At 44.9% G+C, this 25000-nt stretch overlaps 1 protein-coding gene across 1 annotated transcript in view; it reads left to right on the top strand.

Moving 5' to 3' along the window:
- The first annotated feature begins 5216 nt into the window (after nucleotides 1-5216).
- The window catches only part of camk2a (calcium/calmodulin-dependent protein kinase II alpha), a 28639-nt gene continuing 8855 nt past the window's right edge, over nucleotides 5217-25000 (top strand). The window contains exons 1-13 of the mRNA XM_079283442.1: nucleotides 5217-5325; nucleotides 6690-6784; nucleotides 8662-8721; nucleotides 11327-11381; nucleotides 11461-11526; nucleotides 11602-11674; nucleotides 12010-12112; nucleotides 14308-14391; nucleotides 14471-14565; nucleotides 21974-22096; nucleotides 23429-23512; nucleotides 23879-23921; nucleotides 24832-24869. Of these exons, the coding sequence (XP_079139568.1) occupies nucleotides 5264-5325; nucleotides 6690-6784; nucleotides 8662-8721; nucleotides 11327-11381; nucleotides 11461-11526; nucleotides 11602-11674; nucleotides 12010-12112; nucleotides 14308-14391; nucleotides 14471-14565; nucleotides 21974-22096; nucleotides 23429-23512; nucleotides 23879-23921; nucleotides 24832-24869 (981 nt within the window). The 5' untranslated portion in view covers nucleotides 5217-5263. The remainder of the gene's footprint in view (nucleotides 5326-6689; nucleotides 6785-8661; nucleotides 8722-11326; nucleotides 11382-11460; nucleotides 11527-11601; nucleotides 11675-12009; nucleotides 12113-14307; nucleotides 14392-14470; nucleotides 14566-21973; nucleotides 22097-23428; nucleotides 23513-23878; nucleotides 23922-24831; nucleotides 24870-25000) is intronic.

Here is a 25000-nt window from a genome sequence, read left to right as displayed (position 1 = left end):
ACGCAGCGAGAGCGAACTCTCTCTGCTCTGTCCTGATTCTCCTGGACCTGTCTGCGGCGTTTGACACTGTGAACCACCAGATCCTCCTCTCCACCCTCGAGGGGATGGGGTCTCAGGCTCTGCACTCTCCCTGTTTGCATCCTACCTGACAGGTCGATCCTACCAGGTGACATGGAGGGGGGCCGTGTCGGAACCACGCATGCTGACTACGGGGGTTCCACAAGGCTCAGTCCTGGGCCCCCTTCTCTTCTCGCTTTACACAACATCTCTGGGTTCTGTTATTCGCTCGCATGGCTTCTCTTACCATTGCTATGCCGATGACACCCGGCTGGTCTTGTCATTTCCCCCCGGGGACACTCAAGTGGAGGCATCGCATCGCTGCGTGCTTGGCTGACATCTCGAAGTGGATGACGACACACCACCTCAAGCTCAACCTGGACAAAACCGAGCTACTGTTCCTCCCGCACCGAGACCTGTCCATCACCATTGATGATACCGTGGTGACGCCAACTCGGACTGTGAGGAACCTGGGTGTGACCCTGGACGACCAACTGTCGTTCTCAGCAAACATTGCATCGGTCACGCGCTCCTGCAGATTCCTGCTCTACAGCATCAGGAGGATTCACTTCCTCACTGATGAGACGGAGCAGGTGCTCATCCAGCCTCTTGTCATCTCCCGTCTGGACTACTGCAACTCACTACTTGCCGGAGCCCCGGCGTCGGCCATCAGACCTCTGGAGCTTGTCCAGAAAGCTGCAGCTCGCCTGGTGTTCAATCGCCCCAAGTTCTCCCACAACTTCCCTTCTTCGTTCTCTACACTGGCTCCTGTAAGAGCTCTCATCCAGGTTAAGACTCTGGTGCTAGCCTACAGGGCAGTGAAAGGAACAGCTCCTTCCTATCTCCAGGCCGTGGTCAAGCCTTACACCCCCGCCCAACCTCTTCGCTCTGCTGCCTCGGGGCGATCGGTTGCCCCGTCGCTCAGAGGTCCCTGCAGCCGATCGACCCGGTCGCGTGTTTCCTGTCCTGACCCCTCAGTGGTGGAATGAACTCCCCACTGACCTCAGGACAGCAGAGTCGCTGCCCATCTTTCATCAGGCTGAAGACTCACCTCTTCAAGAAGGCCTACCCTGAGCCTTCCTCTTAGCATCTATTGTATTCATACTATCATATTGCACTTATTGTATTCACATTAGTTTGTGGCACTTAGTTTCTGCACTGTACGTTGGCTCTGGTTTATGCTCTCAGATGCTTGTTTAAAGAAAGGACATGCACTTATTACTTCTGGTGACTAATTGTTCTCTCGAAAACCGATGTTGAATACAACTAATCTAAATGTTCAGACCAGGTGGAGGAATAGCACATACAGAGCTGTTTTCGCCTCAACAAACGCAAGTTCCCTCTCTTCAGTCCAGTCCACAAGCTGTTTGATAGCCTTGCCTTTCAGGGCTTCGTACAGGGGCCGCATCACTTGCGCTGCTCGGGGAATAAAGCGATGGTAAAAGTTCACCATGCCTAAAAACTCCTGCAGGGCCCTCACCGTGAGTGAGCGTGTAAAGTTAGTCACTGCCTCCACCTTTGCCGGGAGGGGAAGCGCCCCGTCCTTTGTGATGCGGTGTCCCAGAAAGTCAATGGTGGTCAACCCAAACTGGCACTTAGCCGGGTTGATGATCAACCCGTGCTGGCTGAGTCGCTCAAATAGAGTCCGGAGGTGAGACCTATGCTCCGCTCTTGATGAACTGGCCACCAGGATGTCATCCAGGTAGACGAACAGGAAAGGCAGGTCCCTCAGCACCGTGTCCATTAGACGCTGGAACGTCTGCGCTGCATTTTTTAGGCCAAACGGCATCCTCAAGAACTCAAACAGGCCGAATGGAGTGATCAACGCAGTCTTGGGAATGTCCAGCGGGTGAACGGGCACTTGATGGTAACCTCGTACCAGGTCCACTTTCGAAAACCCCACACTATCCGACAAGTGGGTAGAAAAGTCTTGAATATGTGGAACGGGATAGCGGTCCGGGATCGTTGAATCGTTGAGCCGGCGATAATCTCCACACGGGCGCCACCCGCCCCCAGGCTTCAGGGCCATGTGCAGGGGTGAAGCCCATGGACTGTCGGAGCGGCAAATGATGCCCAGGCGCTCCATGTTTTCAAACTATCTTGGCGATGGTGAGCTTTGCCGGATCTAGGCGCCGGGCCCGGGCATGTACCGGTGGGCCGGTGGTAGAGATGTGATGCTCCACCCCATGCTTGACCGTGGAGGAGGAGAAGGTGGGCTGCGAGAGGTCTGGGAACTCGGCCAGCAGACGCAGAAACTCATCAGCCGCTGCAAGCATGTTAGTCAACCTGGTAGAGCCCGCTCCACTTAGTGTACATGGGTAAGAGCAAAAAGTCACAGCATTTATCAGGCGGCGGCCCTTGACGTCCACCAATAGTCCATAAGCGCATAGGAAATCCGCGCCAAGCAGGGGAATGGCAATTTTGGCAGTCACAAAGTCCCAGCTGAAACGCTGCCCCATAAAACACAGCTCCAGGCACCGTGCCCCAAAAGTGCGTATGGGGGTACCGTTCGTGGCTTCCAGCGGGGGGCCCTGCCCGTCTGTCAGCATGTCCACCCGCGATGCAGGCACAACACTCCTCTGCGCCCCCGTGTCGCAGAGAAAGCGCCGCCCGGAAACGTCGTCCCTGATGAACAGCAGCCTGCCTTCCGAACCAACGCTCATGGCAGTCACTGAGCGCCGGCCCTGGCGTTTCCCGTCCTGCCGAAACTGCATGGTGAACGGCACCTTGTAGCCCGTGGCCCAAACCTTGCGTGGTAATAGCACAGGCCGGTAGCTCCCTGCCGTTGGCTCGTTGCTGCTGCTGCTGCTGCTGGTGCGGCGACGATCGTTGTCTCCCCCGGCCCCGCCGTGGCTTGGGCCGGCCTCACCGCGGCCGTTCAGGTTTGTTGGCCCGCCAGAAAGAACTTATCGCCCTCCTCGGCCAACTCCCGACAATCGGTAATCCTGGTGTTGGCTAAAGCGGCCCGCACCTGCAGCGGGAGCTGCTGCAGAAAAAGTTCCGTAAACAGGAACTCCGGCTCGTGTTTACCTAGCAGCGCTAACATTTTGTCCATTAGCTCAGACGGCTTGCTGTCGCCGAGGCCATTCAGAGCAAGCAACCGGCGAGCCCGCTCAGAGTCCGAAAGCCCGAAAATGTTCAACAGCCGGTCTTTCAGGGTATTGTACTGATCCCTCTCTGGAGGATTTTCCAGAATGCTCACCACTCTGCCTGCTGTCGAACTGGCGAGAGGCGCCACATAATAATATTTCGTCGCGTCCGCTGAAATGTCTCTGAGGGTGAACTGTGCCTCAGTTTGGGCGAACCACACCGCCGCTTGCGCCTCCCAAAACGCCGGTAGTTTCAGCGAAACTGCGTGTATCGACATCTTAACTTCTGGAAATGTCCAGGAGCGTCAGGGTCACCTATGTAGGTGCGTGGAAACAAACAAGGAGGCGAGTATTCCCATTGGCTGCACCATGTGGCCGTTTATTTCCATCCATACAAAACACACACACATTCACTTCCTGCCACCCTTTAACCCCCCCTGTCACCAGGGTTACGCCCCTTTCCTTAAAAGGGCCCCGTGAATTCGGTCGTTCCCTACAGTATCACAGTAGATATAGTCACAGTATCACAGTAGATATATGCACAGTATCACAGTAGATATATGCACAGTATCACAGTAGATATAGTCACAGTATTACAGTAGATATATTCACAGTATCACAGTAGATATATGCACAGTATCACAGTAGATATATTCACAGTATCACAGTAGATATATTCACAGTATCACAGTAGATATAGTCACAGTATCACAGTACATATATGCACAGTATCACAGTAGATATATGCACAGTATCACAGTAGATATATTCACAGTATCACAGTAGATATAGTCACAGTATCACAGTAGATATATGCACAGTATCACAGTAGATATAGTCACAGTATTACAGTAGATATATTCACAGTATCACAGTAGATATAGTCACAGTATTACAGTAGATATATGCACAGTATCACAGTAGATATAGTCACAGTATCACAGTAGATATAGTCACAGTATTACAGTAGATATATGCACAGTATCACAGTAGATATAGTCACAGTATCACAGTAGATATATTCACAGCATCACAGTAGATATAGTCACAGTATCACAGTAGATATATTCACAGTATCACAGTAGATATATGCACAGTATCACAGTAGATATATGCACAGTATCACAGTAGATATATGCACAGTATCACAGTAGATATAGTCACAGTATCACAGTAGATATATTCACAGTATCACAGTAGATATATGCACAGTATCACAGTATATATATGCACAGTATCACAGTAGATATATGCACAGTATCACAGTATATAGTCACAGTATTACAGTAGATATATGCACAGTATCACAGTAGATATATGCACAGTATCACAGTATATAGTCACAGTATTACAGTAGATATATGCACAGTATCACAGTAGATATATGCACAGTATCACAGTATATAGTCACAGTATTACAGTATAGTCACAGTATCACAGTAGATATATTCACAGTATTACAGTAGATATATTCACAGTATTACAGTAGATATCTTCACAGTAGATATCTTCACAGTATCACAGTAGATATATGCACAGTATCACAGTACTCTATGATATTATAGTCCCTGGATCATCTCTCAGTGTTTGCACTTCTTACTTTCCAGCACGCAAAGACAGAGAGGATGCAGTTACCATGGCAACCCTTCTTGTGTGTGTGTGTGTGTGTGTGTGTGTGTGTGTGTGTGTGTGTGTGTGTGTGTGTGTGCGTGTGTGTGTGTGTGTGTGTGTGTGTGTGTGTGTGTGTGTGTGTGTGCGTGTGTCCTGGCCTCTGATTGGCTGATGGTAGAGAGTGGGCGGTCAGGTTGAGCGTCTCTCTCTCAGATATCAGGACAGAGAGACAGAGAGACTAAGCTTCTCCTCACTGCTCTCTCCTTCGTCCCTCCATCTTATTCTTCTTCCTCCGCTTCCTCTTCTTCCTCCTCTTCCTCTTCTCTGTCCAGAACAAAACCTCTTTGTCTTTCTTCTTCTTCTCTTTTCTGTCTTCTCTCCTCTGACCTCCACACAGACAGACAGACAGAAAGACAGACAGGTCTAACTCTTGGCCTTCTTCATCTCCACCACCATCTTCATCATCCTCGGAGGAGCTCCCTGACCCCTTGCCTCGCAGGGTCGCCATGGCAACGGTCATCTGTACTCGTTTCACCGAAGAGTTTCAGCTTTATGAAGAGCTGGGCAAGTAAGTATCTTCATCATCTTCTTCATCTTCATCAGTTCTACACTGCTGTGTTTAACATCTAATTTGTCTGACTGAGTGTCACGAATATTAAGTGCTAATATTTCATGAATTAGTTTCATGTTATCTATATTATTATTAGTGGGAAAGTTCTGCTCGTTATATTTTGAGTAAATGTTGCATATTTAATTATATTCTATTCATATTTTTATCATTTTGTATATCATTTAAATTATATTGAAATTGTTTGTTACTTGTATTTGAAATTCATATGTTATTTAGATTTTTGTTAATTGTAATAATTATTCAGAAATATTCTAATTAACTTATCTTATTTTCCACGTACTATTAGTAAACCTTTTTACTTATTTAAATATACATTATTTCAGTTCTACGCTTTCATTAATTAATTTGTTTTAATTTTGATTATTATTATTATTGTTGTTTTAATGTTTTAGTTCTTTTAATTTTCTATCATTTCATATTCGTAAAAATCAAATGTCTTTTTGTTTTTTCATTTCGTTAAATAGTTTAAAATATTGTATTAATACTTAAATCATATCATTTATTTATTATGGATTGTGTTGCTGATCAGTTTCTTATTAAAATGATCAACGGATGGATGAGTGGATCACCTCTCTGACCCCATCCCACTCACTGCCCACACACACACACACACACACACACACGTAATGCCAGGTCTCTTACATAATGTGATGGTGGGTGGCAGAATAACAGCAGAATTCATCTTTCAGAAGCAACAGAAATTCTTTGTGTAAAAAAACTCAGCTTCAGTTTCAAGGATGCATAAAATCAGGAGGAACATCGTATTTATTCTTTATAACAATATTCACGTTATTTATAACACTACAATGTTCTTTATGATCAGTCATTCTTTGATAAAATAGCAGTGAAGTAGTTGTGAGAGATTAAATTCCAACGTTTAGGACACTGGATCCTACATTTCCCACAATGCACCCTGATAGACTCCCGCCCCCGTTATTATCAACCCACTCCTTTTCTTGGTAAGACGCCCTGTGCAGCATGCAAGAGCGAGTATTGGTTCAGTGCAGCAGTAGTGTAAGTAACGATAGTTAATGTTGTACTTGGGGAAGTAGCAGTACTTATTGTTGAAGGATCAGTAGTAGTACCAGGAGCAATATAGTCTTAGTAGTAGTAATTGTATAAAGCTATGGGGATTGGCAGTAGTATTAGCAAAAGCTTAAGTAGTCATGTTAACATCACTAGTGTTTAAAGTAGTTTTACCTTCAGCAGTGGTACCAGTCATATTCACATTTGTAAAAGTTTGACGTTGTTTTCTTTCCTCATTGTAAAAAGCTGATTGGTTCCTCCTGTTGCGTTTCCAGGGGAGCGTTTTCGGTGGTGCGCCGCTGTGTGAAGGTTCTGTCGGGTCAAGAGTACGCCGCCAAGATCATCAACACCAAAAAACTCTCTGCCAGAGGTGAGGACATGAAGAATAACTGCAGAGATATTATTACACTTAATATCAGGAGATATCAGGTTATTCACTCATTGTGTTATAAAAGATCTGACCAATACAGAAAGAGATTTACATGAAGGGGAATGGTGTAGAACAAAAATGTAACAATATAAACAAAATAATAATGATAAATAATAACAATATTAATTATAATCATGGTAAATAATAATAATAATAACAATAACGATATTAATTATAACTAGAAAATTCCGCAGGAAATTTTGACAGTGTGGCTTCTACTGCCCGAAGACGTCGCAAACATAATCATAATGTTTGACACACAGGTTATTAATAGACAGGAGGTCTAACAATGCCTTTGACTGAATGAGAGAGAGAGAGAGAGAGAGAGAGAGAGAGAGAGAGAGAGAGAGAGGTGATTTTGAACAAAACTCCTGCCTCCTTTCCTTTTAACAAAAAGCAGGAGTCTGAGTGTCAAAATATGGATATGATGAGAAAGATAAAACGCGTGATGTGTTTTTATGTTTGTGGTGTTGATAATGTGAGCTCTAGTCTGCGTTCTGTGAGATTTAACATGGAGTCTGATGGAGCAGCTGGTTGGAGTTCATGTGTAAGTCCGTTGGATTCCATCGACACTTTACTGCGACCAGCACAACATTTCCAAGCTTTTGGGCCAAAATGGTGTTTCAAGAGTAAACATTGTGGGAGCTGGAAGCAATTTGTTTGTAAAAATCACAGAATACTTTCCTGCTCCGCTCCACTCTGACCGTGATGTCATCAATACACACCCATTATAAAATCTGAACCGGACCCAAAATGTTCCTGAAACTTAAACGTTGACTTCATGGAAACTGTGCTAGCTATCAAAATGTCCATTTGGCTCAATACAGTGCAGCATTCTGTCTACGTTTTAAACTTTGAATCATGTTTCTACGTTAAAGTACGGCTCGTCAATATGGGCCCAAAGTTAAGTGTTTTTAAAGCTCTCTTCACGCCGGAACCCCATTCAAGTGAATGGAGAAATTTTGCTCCGTTTTTCGTGTTATTGAGAAAACCGCTGGGCGAATCTCTCTGGAACATAGATTGCACACGATTCCCGATCAGGCCGCACGTTTTGATGTATTTTTTGTGCAATTGTTGGGAACGCTGTGTGAGGAAAAGCGCGGCAAACTTTTGTACTTTCTCCCAAAGAATGTTGTAAAAATACACTCTCCCTGCTCTCTGAAACATTTATTAAGGATTAATCATACATTTATTAATGAAACATAGGCTATTTAGACATTCTAAATATATCTGTAGTTTAAAATTTGGTATAGACACTTACTACCCGAACCATACTGTGAAGGCATTAAATATAAACAGTATGTAAGGGTTAAGAGGACTCATGAGAGAGCTGGTTCCCCTTCAAAATAAAACGTAACTCTCTCACCTTCATCATCATATTTAATGTGATTACACTCTCAAATGTCTGTTTGATTTGTGTGTGTGTCTGTAGCTATTTGTTTGTTCATCTATCTTTGAACGTCTCAGCTTTGATTCCAGGGGGTTTCCTGTCACACTATTTTATGCATATACATATATATACATCTGTGTATATACAGTATATGCATATATTTATACACAGTGTATATATAGTGTGTATGGGCGTGTGTGGTGTTTGCGTCCAGCCTTCAGAGCTTCAGAGATGCTGCTCAGTTGGAAAGCTTCCTCAGCAGTTTGTCAGTAGGCTGTTGGATCAATCTGAGCTGGTCTCAGATCAGAACTGTATCCCTAGATTAGCTTAAATAATAAAGCAATATAGTTCTTCAATGACAGGAAGTATAGAGAGAGATTAGCATGTGTGGTAACATTAGCATCAATATCTGTGTTTGTTTTCTCAGATCATCAGAAGTTGGACCGCGAAGCTCGAATCTGTCGTTTACTGAAGCACCCGAACATTGGTGAGTACTACTATCTGTGTGTGTGTCAAACATGATGATTATGTCTCCTCTCCCCCTCTCTCACCCACCCAGTCCCACCCTTTCAAAATAAAAGCCCCACAGAGTAACTGGATTTTAACATCGACTTGAAACTTAAACGTTGACTTAATGAAAACTGTGCTAGCTATCAAATAGCCAATTTGGCTCAATAAAGTGCAGCGTTTTGTCTACGTTTTAAACTTCATTGTTCTACGTTAATGTTAAGTTAAGTGTTTTTTAAGTTCTCTTCACGCTGAAACCCCATTCAAGTGAATTGAGAAATTTTGCTTTGTTTTTCGGGATTTTCATAAAAACCGCTGGACGAATCTCTCTAGAAAATAGATTGCACACGATAAAACTGCCTTTGTGCTACAAAGCCACACTGAATAAGACTGATGATAGAGGAAGAGGAGTACTACTAAGTAGTACTGGTTAGAACGTGTTTACACCAGTACTACTCCAGTACGCACACTACCTCAGCAGCAAGTACTATGACCACCACTCCTACTGTCACTGGGTTGTGTACTTGTACCACTCTCAGTGCTGCTCTCTGCTGCTGATGATGAAGTTGACGATGATGAAGATGATGATGAATTATGGAATGGTTGTCGTTGGCAACAGTAACCAGCGTGTTACTGATTGATGAGGAGCTGTAATCGCCATGGAGATGAGGTTTTCCTCATTTAACACACTTTCCCTCTGATCAGAACACAATGTTAATGTTTTTAATGTTCTCACACTACCACCCTGTATACACACTTGTATTGTCTTTCTTTTGTTCTGTTTCTATTGTAACTCTGCTTTAAAGCCTCCTGAGGACACTAAACACATGCATCTGGTCCTTGTGTTTACAGGTCTAATGCCGCTGTGATGTCCATATCAAATACAAATCAACAGAACAAACATAAAATAAATAAACACAGAGCGTTTTACTGTGCTACAAGTACACAAAGTACAAAGACTCAGTAGTACATGTTGAGTTTTTACAGCAGGTTTTACATCATAGGGATCAGAAGTCGACGCCTACTATTGTACAAATACTCATTCACCTTACATTGGAAATGGGAATACTCAAGTGGATTACAAGTACCTTGAATGTGTACTCAAGTACAGTAGTTGAATAAAAGTACAAACACAGAGATTTTCACTTCCTGTCTTCACTTCACAATAAAAGCCCCACACAGACACAAACAGATCTTTAAAGATGACCTCACATGGTCCCAACCGGCCAATCAGGAGGCTCGCAGCCAAAGCCCGCCGTCCAATCAGAGCTCTGTGTGGGCAGGTGATGCTCCACAGCTACCGAGGAGTGTTACGTAACTCTGTGTGTGTGGGGGGGGGGGGGGGGGGGTTTGATGCCTTCACCTAAGGATACTGTTGCCTAGCAACACACGCACACACCTGTGTGAGGAGATGAGGAGGTTTCTCCTCCTACACACACCGCAGCAGTGGGATTCGATTTGTTACACAATAAAAGTTTTTCACATTCAGAAACAAACATTCAGACATCAAGTATTCAGATGTTGTACTGCAGTAAAAAAATACTGCATTACGAGTACAAATACTGTAGTACAAGTACAAATACTGCAGTACAAGTACTGTAGTAGAAGTACAAGTGGTGTCTTCCTGTGTACCTCATGAAATGATTTGTGATATGAGATCAATGTCGTGAGATTGATGTCTTCTTGGTTTCTGCTGTGTTTAGCCTAGCTTAGCACAAAGAGACTACCATGTAGCATCCTTACATGTTGTATCTGGTTGGCTAATCAGATTCTTTCTCTCTCTCTCTCTCTGTCTCTCTCTGTCTGTCTCTCTGTCTCTCTTTTTCTCTCTCTCTCCCCCTCTCGCTCTCTTTCTTTCTCTCTCCCTCCCTCCCTCTCGCTCTCTTTCTTTCTCTCTCTCTCTCTCTCTCGCCCTCCCTCTCTCTCGCTCTTTCTCTCCCTCTCTCTCTCTCTTTCTTGCTCTCTCTTTCTTTCTCGCTCCCTCTCTCACTCTCCTTTTTCTCTCTCTCACGCTCTCTCTTTCTTTCTCTCGCTCTCCATCTCTTTCTTTCGCTCTCTCCCTCTCTCGCTCTCTCTCTCTCTCTCTCTCTCTCTCTCTTTCTCTCTTCCTTTCCCTCCCTCTCTCTTTCTTTCTCTCTCTCTCCCTCCCTCCCTCTCCCTCTCTCGCTCTCTCTCTTTCTCGCTCTCTACCTCCCTCCCTCTCCCTCTCTCGCTCTCTCTCTTTCTCGCTCTCTCCCTCCCTCTCTCGCTCTCTTTCTTTCTCTCTCTCTCCCTCCCCCCCTCCCTCCCTCTCTCTCTTTCTCTCTCTGTCTCTCTCTCTCTCTCTCTCGGGCTCTCTCTTTCTTTCTCTCTCTCTCCATCTCTTTCATTCGCTCTCTCCCTCTCTCTCTCTCTTTCTCTCTTCCTTTCCCTCCCTCTCTCTCTCCCTCCCTCTCTCCCTCCCTCTCTCGCTCTCTCTCTCTTTCTCTCTTTCTCGCTCTCTCTCTCTCTTTCTCTCTCACTCTCTTTCTCTCTCTCTCCCTCCCTCCCTCCCTCTCTCTCTCTCTTTCGTCCTCTCTCTCTCTCTCTCGCTCTCTCTCTTTCAGTGCGGCTACATGACAGTATTTCAGAGGAGCTTCATCATTACCTCATCTTTGACCTGTGAGTGCTGCTCTGTCTCTCTCGAAATGACACGTGTGTTCCTGTGACATCACTTCCCATGATGCTCTTTGTCTCTCAGGATAACAGGTGGAGAGTTGTTTGAAGATATCGTAGCCAGAGAATATTACAGTGAAGCTGACGCCAGGTAAAGAACTACACATCAATAAATGTGTCTGACTGAAAGTAGGTTCATCTCTGACCTCTGTCTCTCTGTGAACAGTCACTGTATCCAGCAGATTTTGGAGGCGGTGCTACATTGTCACCAGATGGGCGTGGTCCACCGAGACCTGAAGGTACCAGTCTTACTGGAGTTAGCATGTTAGCAGAGATAGCATGTTGGCCTTGTAGACCAATGGGCAGAGTTAGCATGCTAGCATCTCTCATGTAAACCAATAGGCCTGAGTTAGCATGCTAGCATCTCTCATGTAAACCAATGGGCAGAGTTAGCATCTCTGATGTAAACCAATGGGCAGAGTTAGCATGCTAGCATCTCTCATGTAAACCAATAGGCCTGAGTTAGCATGCTAGCATCTCTCATGTAAACCAATGGGCAGAGTTAGCATGTTAGCATCTCTGATGTAAACCAATAGGCAGAGTTAGCATGTTAGCATCTCCTCTGTGTCTCCAGCCAGAGAACCTGCTGCTGGCCTCGAAGTCAAAAGGAGCGGCGGTGAAACTGGCTGACTTCGGTCTCGCCATTGAGGTGGAGGGAGACCAGCAGGCCTGGTTTGGTAAGACCCCACAGATACAAGTAATGTTATTCAGTTCAATCCATTCATATAGCACTGAATTATAAATCACAGGTTTTGCCTCAGAGGGCTTCACAATCCGTACACCATCTGTCCCAGGACCCCCGCATCACAACAGGAAAAACTCCCCAAACCCACCCCAGCTATAAACCTGAACCAGTCCTAACCCTAACCTGAACCAGTCCTAACTATAAACCTGAACCAGTCCTAACCAAACCTGAACCAGTCCTAACTATGAACCTGAACCAGTCCTAACCCTAACCTGAACCAGTCCTAACTATAAACCTGAACCAGTCCTAACCAAACCTGAACCAGTCCTAACTATGAACCTGAACCAGTCCTAACCCTAACCTGAACCAGTCCTAACTATAAACCTGAACCAGTCCTAACCAAACCTGAACCAGTCCTAACTATGAACCTGAACCAGTCCTAACCCTAACCTGAACCAGTCCTAACTATAAACCTGAACCAGTCCTAACTATAAACCTGAACCAGTCCTAACTATAAACCTGAACCAGCCCTAACTATAAACCTGAACCAGTCCTAACTATAAACCTGAACCAGTCCTAACTATGAACCAGTCCTAACTATAAACCTGAACCAGTCCTAACTATAAACCTGAACCAGCCCTAACTATAAACCTGAACCAGTCCTAACTATAAACCTGAACCAGTCCTAACTATAAACCTGAACCAGTCCTAACTATAAACCTGAACCAGTCCTAACTATAAACCTGAACCAGTCCTAACTATAAACCTGAGCCAGCCCTAACTATAAACCTGAACCAGCCCTAACTATAAACCTGAACCAGCCCTAACTATAAACCTGAGCCAGCCCTAACTATAAACCTGAGCCAGCCCTAACTATAAACCTGAACCAGCCCTAACTATAAACCTGAACCAGCCCTAACTATAAACCTGAGCCAGCCCTAACTATAAACCTGAGCCAGCCCTAACTATAAACCTGAGCCAGCCCTAACTATAAACCTGAGCCAGCCCTAACTATAAACCTGAGCCAGCCCTAACTATAAACCTGAGCCAGCCCTAACTATAAACCTGAACCAGTCCTAACTATAAACCTGAGCCAGCCCTAACTATAAACCTGAGCCAGCCCTAACTATAAACCTGAGCCAGCCCTAACTATAAACCTGAACCAGCCCTAACTATTAACCTGAACCAGCCCTAACTATAAACCTGAGCCAGCCCTAACTATAAACCTGAACCAATGATAACTATAAACCTGAACCAGAGATAACTATAAACCTGAACCAGCCCTAACTATAAACCTGAACCAGAGATAACTATAAACCTGAACCAGTCCTAACTATAAACCTGAACCAGTCCTAACTATAAACCTGAACCAGCCCTAACTATAAACCTGAACCAGTCCTAACTATAAACCTGAGCCAGCCCTAACTATAAACCTGAGCCAGCCCTAACTATAAACCTGAGCCAGCCCTAACTATAAAACTGAGCCAGCCCTAACTATAAACCTGAGCCAGCCCTAACTATAAACCTGAACCAGCCCTAACTATAAACCTGAACCAGCCCTAACTATAAACCTGAACCAGCCCTAACTATAAACCTGAACCAGCCCTAACTATAAACCTGAACCAGCCCTAACTATAAACCTGAACCAGCCCTAACTATAAACCTGAGCCAGCCCTAACTATAAACCTGAGCCAGCCCTAACTATAAACCTGAGCCAGCCCTAACTATAAACCTGAGCCAGCCCTAACTATAAAACTGAGCCAGCCCTAACTATAAACCTGAGCCAGCCCTAACTATAAACCTGAACCAGCCCTAACTATAAACCTGAACCAGCCCTAACTATAAACCTGAACCAGCCCTAACTATAAACCTGAACCAGCCCTAACTATAAACCTGAGCCAGCCCTAACTATAAACCTGAGCCAGCCCTAACTATAAACCTGAGCCAGCCCTAACTATAAACCTGAGCCAGCCCTAACTATAAACCTGAACCAGTCCTAACTATAAACCTGAACCAGTCCTAACTATAAACCTGAGACTTTACACTATTTTACCAAACATTTTTCATTTGCAACACATTAGCAACCTGTTGTTCAGGTAACCGACACCCATTTGCTCTTATTACTCTGTAACTTTGTGTTTTTTTAGGTTGTTGGTTTAACAACTTTCTGTGTGTGTGTATTTACAGGCTTTGCGGGGACCCCTGGTTATCTGTCCCCAGAGGTTTTGAGGAAGGATCCTTACGGAAAAGCAGTCGACCTGTGGGCCTGTGGTCAGATTCTATTCTTGCTTCTACTCGACTATGTTGTTTCCTTGTTTCCTCTCCTCTCACGGGTGTATTTGTCTCTCAGGTGTGATTCTCTACATCTTATTGGTCGGTTATCCTCCGTTCTGGGATGAAGATCAACATCGTCTCTACCAGCAGATCAAAGCTGGAGCTTATGATGTAGGTCACATGATTCTTCACCTGTCAGGTGTACACACTGTACACACTGTACACACACACTGTACACACACACTGTACACACTGTACACTGTACACACTGTACACACACACACACTGTACACACGGTACACATTGTAGACCAGGGGTCTCTAACTGGCGGACCGCGGTCCGGATCCGGACCCAGACGCAGTTGCATCCGGACCCAGGACCTAAAATCGACATTTCGGAATCATACATATTAGGCAGCGAGTTTTTACTTTTAAGCGGCAAATCTTATACAGCCGTTACGGTTCTTGTTCAGCGGTGCAGGAGACACCGACCAATGCGTTGTAAAGCTCAGCCAATCAAATGTGGGTATTCTGACAAGTTTTCTGACTGAGCGAGGTTTACACACACCGTGACAGACGGGGGAGAGACGAGGAAACAGAAACAAGAGCAGGACAATTGCGCTGATCAGAGAAGTGATCTCACATGACGTTCTCCAAAAAGAGAAACGTGTTCAGAGAGAATAGAATTTACAAGCAAGAATGAACAGACTCTTCTATGTTAATTCTTCCCGCAGGCAGTGTGTCATATGTTCAGAAACCGTAACTATTGATAAAAGCGGCAAATGAAGCGCACTACGAGGCAAAGCACAACTCCTTTGAACAAACGTTTGAAACCCACTCAGATCTGAATGAAGACACAGAAAATAAACCTAAGAGCCCAAAATGATCAGAATCCTAACACATGAATTCACTGACCAACAATGATGTTACAGAGAGAATAGAGCTGAAACAAGTGTGAATAACCACAGAGAAAGTCCTGCTCACTGATTTATGTTTTTAGAAGACAAAAATATAATATTGTGACTTTTTTATTGACATCACTTCACACCTGAATGAACTGAATTTAAAGCTGCAGGACAACTCAGTGAAATTAATGTTTCTAAAATGAATTATTGTTTTAAGATGCACATTCTTCAAAAGCTTTCTGTTTTGTCAGTTATTCTTTAATCCAGCCCTTATTGTACTTGAAATGAGAAGAACATTTATTTATGTATTTCCATGTATTATTTATAATCCATCCAGTTAAGTTTGAAAACTGAGAACAATAATTGTGAAAATATAATTATATAATTGATGTGTACTTTCTTTATTTGATTTGACAGTTGTTGACTACACAGACGTTGTTACTACTAGGCTTCTTCAATATATATATATATATATATATATATATATATATATATATATATATATATATATATATATATATATATGTATGTGTATATATATGTATGTATGTGTATATATATGTATGTATGTATGTGTATATATATGTATGTATGTATGTATGTGTGTGTGTGTGTGTGTGTGTGTGTGTGTGTGTGTGTGTGTGTGTGTGTGTGTGTGTGTGTGTGTGTGTGTGTGTGTGTGTGTGTGTGTGTGTGTGTGTGTATGTATGTATGTATGTATGTGTATATGTATGTATGTATGTATGTGTATATATATGTATGTATGTATGTGTATATATATGTATGTATGTATGTGTATATATATGTATGTATGTATGTATGTATGTATGTGTATATGTATGTATGTATGTATGTGTATATATATGTATGTATGTATGTGTATATATATGTATGTATGTATGTGTATATATATGTATGTATGTATGTATGTATGTATGTATGTGTATATGTATGTATGTATGTATGTGTATATATATGTATGTATGTATGTATGTATGTATGTATGTGTATATGTATGTATGTATGTATGTGTATATATATGTATGTATGTATGTGTATATATATGTATGTATGTATGTGTATATATATGTATGTATGTATGTGTATATGTATGTATGTATGTGTATATATATGTATGTATGTATGTGTATATATATGTATGTATGTATGTGTATATATATGTATGTATGTATATATATGTATATGTATGTATGTATGTATGTATATATATGTGTATGTATGTATATATATGTATATATAGATATATATATATATATATATATATATATATATATATATATATATATATATATATATATATATATATGTAGGTATATGTATATAGTCTACCCACACAATGAGGTAGACTGGGGTTTGTGGTGGAAGGGCCAGTATGTCCTGTCTCATGGGACCAACCTGTCTGCAGGCGTAGCTGTTCTGTTCTCACCTGGGCTGGATGTTAACATCATCTCCTCCACAGAGATAGTGACAGGCAGGGCTTTAGTAGTCAGAGCATCTGTACAAAACATTGTTTTTATCAACATTTATGCTCCAAGGCAAGGCAAGTTTATTTGTATAGCACATTTCAACAACAAGGTAATTCAAAGTGCTTCACATAAAACCATTAAAAGCATCAAAACATAAGGCAAAAGAAAAGGAGATTTAAAAACAATTAAAGAAACAGTGTAAGAAATAAAATTCAGCAGTAAAATGCAGGAAATTGATAAATATATTAATTGAATGTGGTTCAATTAAAGGCAGCAGCAAACAGAAAAGTCTTCAGTCTTGATTTAAATGAGCTGAGGGTCTCAGCAGACCTGCAGCTTTCTGGGACTTTGTTCCAGATATGTGGAGCAGAAAAACTGAACGCTGCTTCTCCATGTTTAGTTCTGACTCTGGGAACAGGAAGTAGACCGGTCCCAGACGACCTGAGGGGTCGGGATGGTTCATAAGGTAGCAGCAGATCAGAGATGTATTTTGTCCCTAAACCATTCAGTGCTTTGTAAACCAACAGCAGGATTTTAAAGTCAATTCTTTGTTGGACAGGAAGCCAGTGCAAAGACCTCAGAACTGGAGTGATGTGATCCACCCTCCTGGTCTTAGTGAGGACTCGAGCTGCAGCGTTCTGAATCAGCTGCAGCTTTCTGACCGACTTTTTACAGAGACCTGTAAACACACCGTTACAGTAGTCCAGTCTGCTGAAGATAAATGCGTGGACAAGTTTTTCCAAATCCTGTTGAGACATAAGTCCTCTAATCCTTGATATATTCTTCAGGTGATAGGAGGCTGATTTTGTAATTGTCTTGATATGGCTGTTCAGGTTGAGGTCTGAATCCATAACTACACCTAGATTTCTGGCTTGGTTTGTGGGTTTTAACATCAGTGACTGAAGCTGAGCGGTGATTTTCAATTGTTCGTCCTTGGTACCGAAGACAATTACTTCTGTTTTATCTTTGTTTAATTGAAGAACATTCTGGCACATCCAGTTGTTGGTTTGTTCAATGCAGTTACCCAGCCCTTGTATGGGATTATAGTCCCCTGGTGACATAGTTATGTAGATTTGTGTGTCGTCTGCATAATTATGATAACACACTTTGTTGCTTTCCATAATCTGAGCTAGTGGAAGCATGTAGATGTTGAACAGAAGAGGCCCCAGTATTGAACCTTGGGGAACACCACATGTCATTTTAGTCAGCTCTGATGTGTAATCAGCTACAGACACAAAGTATTCTCGGTCCTTCAAGTAGGATTCAAACCAGTTAAGTGCTGTGCCAGAGAGTCCCACCCAGATGTTTAGTCTTTCTAGGAGTATGGCATGGTCGACCGTGTCGAATGCAGCGCTGAGATCTTGTAACACTAAGACTGAACTTCTGCCATTGTCTATGTTTAAGTGGATGTCGTTGAAAACCTTAACAAGAGCAGTTTCAGTGCTGTGGTGCTGTCGAAAGCCTGACTGGAAAACATCAAAGCAGTTATTTACGGTCAAGAAGAACCAGGGCTCACACAGAACAGACGTCTTCCACAAACTCAGAGATGTCCTGCAGCAGTGTGATCACAACGACTGTGTAGTGATGGGGGGGACTGGAATTGCACAATAAACTCCTTATTGGATAGAACAGGAGAGGAACCTCATTTACAGTCATCCACCATCTTATCGCAGGTGATTGCAGAGTCAGGTGTGGTGGATGTATGGAGGGTGAAACATCCCCGGGCTAGGCAGTACACATGGGTGAAGGTGTTGGATGGGAACATTAGGGCAGCCAGGCTGGACAGGGTTTACATATCTCATAGTTTTAGTAACCGGTTATTGAACAGTCACATTTACCCAGTAGGCTTCACCGATCATCACCTAGTCACTTTAGATGTTCACACCTCACCAACCACCAAATGCAGCTCTTACTGGCACTTTAACATTAAGTTGCTTCAGGACAGTGACTTCTGTGCGAAGTTTGAGACTTTCTGGGGAATCTGGAGAGAAAAGAAGAGCGATTTTGAGTCCCTGAGTCAGTGGTGGGATGTAGGAAAGACACATATACGTGTCTTTGTTCAACAATATACAAGTCACTCCACAGTCAAAGTCAAAAGGGTCATTGAGGAGCTAGAAAAGGAAATCAGGGATTTGGAGCACAGTCTATTCACTCACACCAGCACAGACACTCACAGGCTTCAACAGAAGAAGCAGCAACTAGGTTCCTTTCTACAGGAGCGAGCTAAGGGAGCTTTGGTCAGGTCAAGGTTCACCAGCGTTAGGGACATGGATGCTCCTACCTCCTACTTCTTCAATCTGGAGAAGTCCGTCTCTCGAACCAAACAGATGGTGTGTCGCCGCCTTCCTGATAGTAAGATGACGACTGACCCGAGGGAAATGAGACAACATGCTGTAAGCTTCTACAGCGCCCTCTTCAGGAAGGAGGACAACTACAAAGAGAGTGTTGACGAGCTGCTTCAGGGCCTTCCTCAGCTGGGCCCCGAGGACAGAGCTGTCCTGGACGCCAACATCTCCCTGGAGGAGCTGACCGCTGCTGTGGGTCAGATGGCTGCTGGGAGAGCTCCTGGACTGGACGGGCTGCCTGCGGACTTCTATAAACACTTCTGGAAGTGTTTGGGAGCCGACCTGTGGCAGGTGCTGCAGGAGTGTTCACAGGCAGGTCTGTTACCGACGACATGTCGGCATGCAGTGCTATCACTGTTACCCAAAAAAGGAGATTTGTCCTTACTGAAGAACTGGAGACCGGTGGCGTTGTTATGCACAGACTATAAACTTCTTTCCAAGGTGCTCGCCAACCGGCTTAAGAACTTTCTGGAGTCTATAATCCACAGAGACCAGTCTTACTGTGTACCGGACAGATCCGTCATGGATAACATTGTTCTCATGAGGGACTTGTTGGATCTCTGTAAACTGTATAATATTGATGTTGGGGTTATATCGTTAGACCAGGAGAAGGCTTTTGATAGGGTTGATCATGGTTTTCTTTTTTCCACTTTAAGAGCTTTTGGTTTTGGGGAAGGGTTTGTGTCACTGTTGGGTTTGATGTACAAGGAGGCTGCTTGTCTGGTGAAGGTGGGGGGCGGTTTGAGCTGTCCAGTTCTGGTCCAGAGAGGCATCAGACAGGGATGTCCTATCTCTGGACAGCTATACTCCATTGCCATTGAGCCTCTTCTGAATAGGTTGAGGTCCCATCTATCAGGACTAATGTTACCTGGGCTGCGTCAGCGGCCCTCGCTGGTGGTGTCAGCATATGCTGATGATGTTTATGTGTTCGTCAAAGACCAGAGGGATGTCCAGGTCCTAGGTGACAGTTTAGCCTTGTTTGAGGGGGCATCTTCAGCGAAGGTAAACTGGGGAAAAAGTGAAGCTTTGCAGGTTGGGCAGTGGGCAGACAAAGAAATACCAAAGCTACCAGGAAGCATCAGATGGGGAAGGCAGGGCGTGAAGGTTTTGGGTGTTTTTTTGGGAACAGAAGAGTTTCAAAAACAGAACTGGGAGGGTGCTATGGAGAGAGTGTGTACCAGATTGTCTAAATGGAAATGGCTGCTACCTCAGCTCTCTTACAGGGGGAGGGTCCTAATTGTCAATAACTTGGTTGCCTCGACCCTTTGGCACAGGCTGGTCGACACCAGGAATGTGGCTCTTTGAGGAGCCGCTGTTTGGAAGCAGCTATATCACATTCCAGGTCCTGACGTCCGGCAGCCTGAGATCCAGACTGAGAGAGGCCGGCTGTGTGAAGCTGGGTCATCTGATGAAGACCTCCATCCCTCATCTAGCGGAGCTGATCAACATCCGGTCCAGCAGGCTGCTGCTCGGGCTGGTGGAGGAGGTCTGTGCGTCCCTGCCAGAAGTCCTCAGAGCGTTTGTTGGAGACCGTGCAATATCTGACCAATGGGACGATGAGTGTGAGTATGTCTTCCCACCCCTGGCTGTCTGTCCTGCTGTGGGACAGTGGGAGGATGAGGAGGACATCCTGCTGTCTCTAAAGACACCCCAGTTGGGGGACTTTGAGACTCTGAGGAGGAAAGCAGCGTATCAGGTCAGTGTGAAAGTCTCTAACTTGCGCTCTCTGGCAGGAGTGAGGGTGTCGAGGTGGACCGAGTCTTTGGCAGGGGATCCTCCCCAAGGGGCTGTTGGCGGTCCCTGTACAAACCCCCTGTAGACTAACGGACAGGAGACCTCCAGTGGAGGATTGTACATGGGGCCATAGCTACAAACAGGTATCTGGTGCACCTCGACCCTGGCTCAGGGGACAGCTGTCCTTTTTGCTCGCAGACAGAATCTATCCACCATCTGTTCGTTGAGTGTTCCAGGCTGGTGAGACTCTTCAGCCGCCTGAAGGCGTGGTTTCAGGGCTTAGGAGAACACTTTTCTTTCTGTCTTTTTATCTATCTATCTATCAAAAAGAAATCTGTGCACACACTTGTGAATTTCAGGACTGGCTAAACTAGCAATTTGGAAAACAAGGAAAAACCGGGTGAGGGGTGTCGGGTCAGAGGACATGAGCTTGATGCTGACCGGACTGCTGGCTGCTCGGCTCAGGGTGGAGTTTGGTTTCTACAGTCTGACAAAGAAAACTGAACTCTTTGTGAACATTTGGGCTCTGAACGACGTTCTGTGTTCAGTCAGAGATCATGCTCTGTTTCTGAACCTATGAGTTTGTGTTTTTTTTTAGGTTTTTGTTGTTTGTTTGCGTGAATTAAGTTTGGTCTGAGAAACAGTAAAACTCTGTAAATGGAACTTTAAAAAAATGAATAAAAATACATTTTAAACCTGAGGGGTTTAAAATACCCTCACGGTATTAAAAGATACATTTTAAACCTCTCCTCCCCTCCTCTCCTCTCCCCTCCTCTCCTCCCCTCTCTCCCCTCCTCTCCCCCTCCCCTCCTCTCCTCCTCCCCTCTCTCCCCTCCTCTCCTCCTCTCTCCTCCTCTCCCCCCCTCTCCTCTCCCCTCCTCTCCTCCCCTCTCTCCCCTCCTCTCCTCCTCTCTCCCCTCTCCCCTCCTCCTCTCCCCTCCTCTCCTCCCCTCTCTCCCCTCCTCTCCTCTCCTCCCCTCCCCTCCTCTCCTACCCTCTCTCCCCTCCTCTCCTCCCCTCTCTCCTCCCCTCTCTCCTCTCCTCCCCTCTCTCCCCTCCTCTCCTCTCCTCTCCTCCCCTCTCTCCTCTCCTCCCCTCCCCCTCTATAGTTTCCTTCTCCAGAGTGGGACACGGTTACTCCTGAGGCCAAAGACCTCATTAACAAGATGTTGACCATCAACCCGTCTAAAAGGATCACAGCAGCCGAGGCTCTCAAGCACCCCTGGATCTCCGTGAGTCTCTCTGTGTATTCGTACACGTTGTGTGTACTTGTGTGTGTGATGTAGGTGTGTGTGTGTGTGTACAGTGTGTGTGATGTAGGTGTGTGTGTGTGTGTACAGTGTGTGTGATGTAGGTGTGTGTGTGTGTGTGTACAGTGTGTGTGATGTAGGTGTGTGTGTGTGTACAGTGTGTGTGATGTAGGTGTGTGTGATGTAGGTGTGTGTGTGATGTAGGTGTGTGTGTGTGTACAGTGTGTGTGATGTAGGTGTGTGTGTGTGTACAGTGTGTGTGATGTAGGTGTGTGTGTGTGTACAGTGTGTGTGATGTAGGTGTGTGTGTGTGTACAGTGTGTGTGATGTAGGTGTGTGTGTGTGTGTACTTGTGTGTGTGATGTAGGTGTGTGTGTGTGTACAGTGTGTGTGATGTAGGTGTGTGTGTGTGTACAGTGTGTGTGATGTAGGTGTGTGTGTGATGTAGGTGTGTGTGTGTGTACAGTGTGTGTGATGTAGGTGTGTGTGTGTGTACAGTGTGTGTGATGTAGGTGTGTGTGTGTGTGTACAGTGTGTGTGATGTAGGTGTGTGTGTGTGTGTACAGTGTGTGTGATGTAGGTGTGTGTGTGTGTACAGTGTGTGTGATGTAGGTGTGTGTGTGAGTACAGTGTGTGTGATGTAGGTGTGTGTGATGTAGGTGTGTGTGTGTGTACAGTGTGTGTGATGTAGGTGTGTGTGTGAGTACAGTGTGTGTGATGTAGGTGTGTGTGTGTGTGTACAGTGTGTGTGATGTAGGTGTGTGTGTGATGTAGGTGTGTGTGTGTGTACAGTGTGTGTGATGTAGGTGTGTGTGTGTGTACAGTGTGTGTGATGTAGGTGTGTGTGTGATGTAGGTGTGTGTGTGTGTACAGTGTGTGTGATGTAGGTGTGTGTGTGTGTACAGTGTGTGTGATGTAGGTGTGTGTGTGTGTACAGTGTGTGTGATGTAGGTGTGTGTGTGAGTACAGTGTGTGTGATGTAGGTGTGTGTGTGTGTACAGTGTGTGTGATGTAGGTGTGTGTGTGTGTACAGTGTGTGTGATGTAGGTGTGTGTGTGTGTACAGTGTGTGTGATGTAGGTGTGTGTGTGTGTACAGTGTGTGTGATGTAGGTGTGTGTGTGAGTACAGTGTGTGTGATGTAGGTGTGTGTGTGTGTACAGTGTGTGTGATGTAGGTGTGTGTGTGAGTACAGTGTGTGTGATGTAGGTGTGTGTGTGTGTAGTGTGTGTGAGTACAGTGTGTGTGATGTAGGTGTGTGTGTGTGTACAGTGTGTGTGTACAGTGTGTGTGATGATGTGCGATGTTCCCCTCAGCATCGCTCCACGGTGGCGTCCTGTATGCACCGACAAGAGACGGTCGAGTGTCTGAAGAAGTTCAACGCCAGGAGGAAACTCAAGGTAGGTCACATGTCAGAGGTCCTTGTCCTTTCTTCCTTCCTTCCCTCATTGCCTTCCTCCTTTCCTTTACTCCCTCCTTCATTGTTGTCCTTTCTTCCGTTACTTCCTCCTGTCCCTCATTCCTTCACTCTTTCCTTCCTTCGTTCCTCCCTCCCTCGATTCCTCATTCCCTTCCTTTTGTCCTGCCTCTCTTCCTTTTACTTCCTATCTTCCTTCCTTTCTTTATTTCCTCCTGTCCATCCTCACTCCCTCCCTTCATATCTAACTTCCTTACTCCTTTCCTCTCTTCGTTTCCTCGGTCATTCCTGCCCTCATTTCCTTTCTGACCTCCCTTCCTCCCTCTGTTCCTTGTCTCCTTTCCTTTAGGGAGCCATCCTAACCACCATGTTGGCCACCAGGAATTTCTCCGGTAAGATCGTCAGCTGATCTCTGACCTGTTGGTGTCTCCCAGAGCCGACCAATCAGATGTCGGCTTACACACAATTATCAGGTTAACACTGTGTGTGTGTGTGTGTGTGTCTGTGTGTGTGTCTGTGTGTGAGTGTGTGTGTCTGTGTGTGTGTGTGTGTGTGTGTGTCTCTCTGTGTCTCTCTGTGTGTGTCTGTGTGTCTGTCTCTGTGTGTGTGTGTGTGTGTGTGTGTGTGTGTGTGTCTCTCTCTGAGTGTGTGTGTGTCTGTCAGTGTGTGTGTGTGTGTGTGTGTCTGTCTCTGTGTGTGTGTGTGTGTGTGTGTGTGTGTCTCTCTCTGAGTGTGTGTGTGTCTGTCAGTGTGTGTGTGTGTGTGTGTCTGTCTCTCTCTGTGTGTGTGTGTGTGTGTGTGTGTGTGTGTGTGTGTGTGTATGTGTGTGTGTGTGTGTGTGTGTGTGTGTGTGTGTGTGTGTGTGTGTGTGAGAGAGAGAAAGCAGCAGCTGTCATAAAGTTTCAAACACACTTAGGATTCCAGAGACCTAAAGATAGCAGAGAGACCAACGAGAGACAGACAGACGGAGACATTAAACATTATATATTAATGTCAGTGACAGAAAGGTGTCTCTCGCTCCACGTGTCTCTCGTTGATCCTAAATCTGTCCTCAAGTCAGGAGCTGTCGGTCTGTCTCTCTGCGTTCAGAACAGAGTCAGACTCACAGGCAGGAAGCACTTCTGTCTTTCTTCTTTGGTTTTATTTTGTATATATGTTTGAACTTGGCGTCTGTTCTTTTATTTTGAAGTGCTTCCTGTCAGCAGGTTGTGGGTGCGATGCCGCCGCTCCTCTTCTCTGCGTTTGTTCCGTTCTTTCTGACTTTGCTGCTTCTGTTTCTCTTTGTTCTCGTCCCTCGTTCAGGAGGAAAGAGTGGCAACAAGAAGGCCGACGGAGTCAAGGTAACGGCTGCTGCTGCTGTTGTTGTTGTTGTTGTTGTTGTTGTTGTTGTGGCTCACATCGGAGGCAGACTCTAACCACAGCTTTACACTAGTTTCATATCAACTTTAAGCATCTCTCTGATAGGCTCAGA

This window comes from Melanostigma gelatinosum (genome assembly GCF_949748355.1).
Source record: "Melanostigma gelatinosum genome assembly, chromosome: 14".
Classification (NCBI taxonomy): domain Eukaryota; kingdom Metazoa; phylum Chordata; class Actinopteri; order Perciformes; family Zoarcidae; genus Melanostigma; species Melanostigma gelatinosum.
Note: the sequence above shows the minus strand (reverse complement) of the source record. Positions and strands in the feature narration are given on the sequence as shown.